General features: G+C 40.7%; 1 protein-coding gene across 1 annotated transcript; it reads right to left on the bottom strand.

The window, feature by feature from the left end:
* Positions 1-3,418: 3,418 nt before the first annotated feature.
* LOC112610327 (olfactory receptor 4D2) lies at positions 3,419-4,342 on the bottom strand. The gene has a single exon (XM_025363731.1). It carries the CDS (start codon positions 4,340-4,342, stop codon positions 3,419-3,421), a length of 924 nt encoding a protein of 307 aa, XP_025219516.1.
* Positions 4,343-6,283: the final 1,941 nt, after the last annotated feature.

Raw genomic sequence — 6,283 nt, forward strand, 5'->3', positions numbered from 1 at the left:
GAGCACTTTGGGAGGCCAAGGTGGGCAGATCACCTGAGGTCAGGAGCTCGAGACCAGCCTGGCCAACATGGTGAAACCCTGTCTCTATTAAAAACACAAAAATTAGCTGGGCGTGGTGGTGCACACCTGTCATCCTAACTACTTGGGAGGCTGAGGCAGGAGAATCGCTTGAACCCAGGAGGCAGAGGTTGCAGTGAGCCAAGATCACACCATTGCACTCCAGCCTGGGTGACAAAAGCAAAACTCCATCTCAAAAAAAAAAAAAAAATTACATAGCTAGAGAAAATAAATATAGATTGATCGTGTTAATGTATGTTCATGTACACACATGTGTGGATAGATACATAGCAATGAGCACATTCGGCACCTAGATATTGACTTCTAAATATCATTCTCCACTAAAAGGAACCAGGACTGTTTAGAGAAATCATTCATTCCAACCAGGAGCACAGAAAGTAAGCATGGGACATTTCATTGTGTCACAAACTAAGGAAGTGTTAAAAGAGTAAAAAGAACACAGAAGCCAACTTGAAGAGGCTCCTACTGGCAAAACCTAGGACATATTGTGCAACAAAATTAATAATAATAATGGATTATAACTCAATGACTAAAAGAGGAGCACATGAGTTTGTACAGATATAGGTAAATAAATAAATAAATAAATAAATAAATGGAAACTGATAAGAAACCAGATAGTCTCCAAGTACTTACCCACAAAACGTTTACTAATATCCAAGGGAAAATGAGTCACCTAACAGGTAAGAAGCCTAACATTTCCTTAGTCTAGTAACCAAAGGGATGAAACATCAGTCATGGCACAAAGCAAAATCACATACTTCATAGGATGCAATGAGAAAAACACTGCATAATTTCTGTGATATCCCTGACAAAGATGCATCGGCAAAATCCAATCACCGTAAAACATAAGACAAACCTAAACTGAAGAACATTTTACTAAATAACTTATCTGTAATCTTTGAAAGTGCCAAGGTTATCAAATTTCAAAAGAAACCCTTTCAAGGCTAAATGAGTCTAAAGAGTTATGACTACTAAATGCGACAAATGATTCTGAACTAAATTCTCTCTCTGTAAAAGACTTTACTGGGACATTTGACCAAACTAGAATAGGATCTGAAGACTGGATACTAGTAATGTATTGACACTGTAACAATTTTGATGACTACATGGCAGTATTGTAGGGAAAATGTCTTTTTAGAAAATGTACATTAAAGTATTGAGTGGTGGGTGTCAGACTGTTGACTTACCCTCATACCTTCAGGGAAAAAAATGTACTTTATACTATATTTGCAAATTTTTTTGTAAATTTGAGATTTTTTAAGTTAAAATAAAAGAATTATGTAGAATAATATCTTTATGCCCTCTGGGTAAGAAACAACTTCTTAAAATTAGATCCCAATAATATTTTATACTAAAATAAAATATTGATATGTCTGATTACATTAAAATTAATGCCACAAATAGAGAAGACAAACCACAAACTGGGAAAAGGTATTGTAATAAATATAACTGACAGTAGATTAGTCACTAAATTATATAAGAACTCCCCCATCAATTAGAAAAAGCCAATAGAAAAATGAACAAATGACATTCATGAGAAACCAGAATACAATAAAAACATGGAAAGAAATATTAGAGAATAGAGAAAGGCAAATTAAAACTACAATGAAATATCATTTTTTACTCACTGAATTGGCAGAAATTATGAGGTCTCACAATATCAATTGTTAGAAGGGTGTCAATCAATGAGAACACGTAAACTGCTGATGAACTTGTAATTTGGTACTACAACTTTGGAAAACTATTTGGCACTATTTTGTAAAATTAAATCTTTGAAGCCCTCATGCCTTAACAATTCCTCTTTCAAGTATACGAACCAGAACACTTCAACATAGCAACTAGAAACAACTAGAGGAAGTTTTTGAAAAGCACTCTTTGGGCCGGGTGCGGTGACTCACACCTGTAATCCCAGCACTTTGGGAGGCTGAAGTGGGCGGATGGCTTGAGGTCAGATGTTTGAGACTAGCCTGGTCAACATGGAGAAACCCTGTCTCTACTAAAAATGCAAAAATTAGCTGGGTGTGGTGATGAGCGCCTGTAATCCCAGCTACTAGGGAGGCTGAGGCAGGAGAATCACTTGAACCTGGGAGGCAGAGGCTGCAGTGAGCTGAGATCGCACCACTGCACTCCAGCCTGGGCAGCAGAGTGAAACTTCATCTCAAAGGAAACAACAACAACAAAAAAAGCACTCTCCAGTAGCCAAAACCTGGAAACAACCCAAATAAGTTTATTCTGACGGTGGAATATTCTACAGCAGAGCAAATGAATGAATTACAGCCAAACATGTACATGTGGAGCTTAGAAACAAAATGTGGAGTGAAAAAAGCAAATCCCAGAATATTATGTACAGTATGAAATTTTTATAAAACTCCAAAGTAGCAAAACAATATACTGTTTTTATAAAAAATGTGATAAAACTATTTTATACAAGCAATGAAATGATAAACATGAAATTCAAGAGAGTGATTTCCTCTGATAGGAATCCAGGTGAACGTAATAGAAAGGACAATACAGGTGAATGCAAGTTATTGGTAACTACTGGTTCTTGAGTTGTGTGGTGTATACATGAGCATTCATACATAATGACATAATGTTTCATAATGTGCATGCATTCCCCATGATCTTTTATTTACAATTAGTATATTACATTAAAATGTAAATATAGAGACATAAAGCTTGAATACTCAATAATTTCATATTTGAAAATAAAATACAGTCATTTTTAAAAGCTTGGAAGATAACATATAGTTATATGATTTATTCGTTGTTTTATCATAAAATTTTTTGTTTTGAATCTCATAACAAACCTAGAATATTTTAGGGACAGATACTAATTTAAGAAAGTTTCATGAGGGAGAAACCATGAGGCCAAGAGAAGCTGGGCGGCTTATTCAAAGTCATCAGTTTGGTCAATGATGGGTCAGGGCCTCTAATTTAGAGCTTAAGCCTCCAAATTCTGTGCTGTTCCCAACAACCCAGACTCACACCAAAAGGGAGTATTGGGAAGAGGGCTCAAAATACTGAAAATAGAAATGTTCTCACAGGGGAAATGCTGTCAACAGGAAACTGTCTACCAAGAAGGGGAAAAGGAGGGCGTGGTTTTCAGGGGCCGTGTGAATAATTTTCATTGTTGCACGTGTGTTAAAACTCTTTATCACAAACCTTAACCACCAGAGAGGATCCTTTCTTTTTTCCTAAAACACGAAGTTGCTTAGTTTCAAAATTCATTCCCTGCTACGATGACTCTCAACACACTATGAAGACAGCAGATGTAGTAGCTCCCTCTCCACTTCACAAAGGGAAGACAAAGCCAAAGAGAAGCAACCTACCTTTGTCACTGTCAAACCAGCCAGTGTCTCCCTAATCTTCTCACTGCTGCCTGCATGTCCTGGTTCCTCAGGGTATAGATCATGGGATTGAGCATGGGGGTCATGACTGTGTGGCCGATGGACACAACTTTGTCCATAGGGAATGGGGTGAAGGGCCGGGCGTAGAGGTAAATGCTTGGAACAAAGATCATGGACACCACAATGATGTGGGTGGTGCAGGTGGAAGCTGCCTTCCTTCTTGCCTCCCCTGGATGTGACCTCAGCATCACCAGGATGAACAAGTAGGAGGTCAGGAGGAGGAAGAACAAGATGACATCCAGCAGCCCACTATTGGAGATCATGAGGAACTCCAGGAGGGAGGTGTCAGTGCAGGCAAGTCTCAGTACTTGGGGAACATCACAGTAGAAGTTATCCAAAGTGTTGGGGCCACAGAAGGACAGTGGGAGCATCAGAGCCAGCTGGACAATGGAGTGGACAAAGCCTCCCACCCAGGCGGCCACCACCAGCCCCACACAGAGCTGACTGTTCATGATGGTGACATAGTGGAGGGGCCGGGAGATGGCAATGAGGCGGTCAAAGGCCAGCACTGAGAGGAAGAAGACCATGGCACCTCCAAAAAAGTGGAAGAAGAAGATCTGGCCCATGCAGCCCTGGTAGGAGATGGTTTTCTTCTCAGAGAGGAGGTCCACTAGCATTTTGGGCGCAGTGACTGAAGAGAAACAGAGGTCTAGCACAGCCAGGTTTCGGAGCAGAAAGTACATGGGTGTGTGGAGCTGGGAATCAGAGGTCACTGTGATGATGATAAGGATGTTTCCCATAACAGTGGTGATGTAGACAAACAGGAACATTAAAAACAGGAAACGCTGGACCTCCCGAGTCTGCGAGAGCCCCAGGAAGACAAAAGCTGATGCCCATGTGAGGTTCCCTTGTTCCATGGTGTTTTCTCCATTCTCCTAAAGAAAATGAACCACAGACACAGATCCATGAAGTCACTACTTTCCCTTTCAGGGTTCAGGGGCTCAGAACCAAGCTTTTGGGCCCATATGATGAGCATCCTATGTGTAGACTATGATACTAGGTGCCGTCCTGTCTCTGGGGAGTTTACAGGTGGGTGCTGGGATACACATTCCTGAAGTCTTAACGTCATCCAGAAATATATGCAACCTGCCTTTCAAAGATTCATATAGTGGTGGGAAGACACTTGGAGTCAGATACATCTGAAGTCAAATTTTAGGTCTTTTGTTTCATTGTGATTTGACCATGAGTAACTTACTTAATCTTTCTGGGCCTCAGTTTTCACATTTGTAAGGTAGAAATAAAAATACCTGCTTTATAGAATTTTCTGAGGGCTTAAGTAGAATGATAGATAAAAAGTTCCTAAAACGGTGCATGGAATAATCAATGGCAATTACTCACCTCTGTGAATTCTCTTAATCTAAAGATACCCTCTCTTCCAGTCTCCACTAAGATTCTTTGCCAATTGTTTTTCACATGACATTTAACACATCATCATGTTAATGGATTTTCCTGTGTCTATTTTTTCCCTCCACAATTCAACTATTAAGTCCAGAGGCTATATCTGGATCTCACAATTTATTTGCACCCTGCAGTACCCATTCTTAATGATAGTCAACCTTAAAAAGCACGTGGTGTTGACTGCTGGGTGGGTGAATAGCTATCGGGTGTACAAATTCAGCACAAGGAAGACACTGGATGCAGCTGGATGCCTGAGACATCCAGTAGTTCTCCTGCCCATCACAGTGGGCAGCCCCTTATGAGTGAGGCATATGTGGTGTGTATGCTGAGACAAGAGGGAGAAAAGGGAGGGAGAGTCATTGGATTGAGAAACAGATGATGAATATTGTATTAAGGGGACTCAGCTTCTGAATGAAACAGGAATTTTACAAGATGTTACTGAATATAAGGGTGGGAGACAAAGGAAGTTGTTGAAAGAAAACAAATAGAAATAGACAAAGGAATAAAGGGAGATGAAGAAATAGAGCAAGTGAAGGTAGGGGAAGTGGAAAAGTGCTGGGGAGATGGAGAAAATGGGACTAAAGGGACAGAAGAAGATGGAGGAGCTGGGCGAGGTGGCTCATGCCTGTAGTCCCAGAACTTTGGGAGGCTGAGGCGGGGGGATCACTTGAAGTTAGAAGTTTGAGACCAGCCTGGTCAACATGGTGAACTCTGTCTCTACTAAAAATACAAAAAAATTAGCTGGGCATGGCGGCACACACCTGTAATCTCGGCTACTTGGGAGGCTGAGGCAAGAGAATCGCTTGAAGCTGGGAATTGGAGATTGCTGTGAGTAGAGATCATGCCACTGCAATCCAGCCTGGGCGACAGGGTGAGACTGTGTCTCAAACAAACAAACAAACAAAAACAAACAAACAAAAACAAAAAAAAAAAGAGGAAAGAAAAGAAGAAGATGGAGGGTGACAGGGTAGGGGGTCAGTGGTCTCCTCCCTCCCCCTGCCCTGTCTCAATCTCTCCTACCCTCTCTTACCTGGCCTATTGCAATCTATTATCCACAGTGTTAGAGGTTGTTCTAATCTTATTCTGCTCCTTCAGTTTACTTCCACTCCAGGACACCTTCTACACAGCTGTCTATGAGACCTCTCTGACTCAAACGTGGTCATAGTCCTCCTAGTTATAATATTTGATTGGCTCACAGCTTAAAACTCAAACTCTCAGAAGCCACCTAAAATGCTTTGTGGACAAACTCAGGGTGGAAGAACATACCTACATATGTGCATGCAACTCTCTCTCAGCATTTCATACAAGACTGTAAAATATAGCCTCCCTATACCTTTCTAATCAGTATCACTGTAACCTAGGAATCGACTGCTGTTCAAAGAATTCATAGCTTCTGTGTA

The sequence above is a fragment of the Theropithecus gelada genome, chromosome 16, assembly GCF_003255815.1.
Source record: "Theropithecus gelada isolate Dixy chromosome 16, Tgel_1.0, whole genome shotgun sequence".
In the NCBI taxonomy this organism is placed as follows: domain Eukaryota; kingdom Metazoa; phylum Chordata; class Mammalia; order Primates; family Cercopithecidae; genus Theropithecus; species Theropithecus gelada.

Bases quoted from the DNA above. Each gene is read 5' to 3' on its own strand.
- LOC112610327 (XM_025363731.1), bottom strand. From the start codon at position 4,342: ATGGAACAAGGGAACCTCACATGGGCATCAGCTTTTGTCTTCCTGGGG.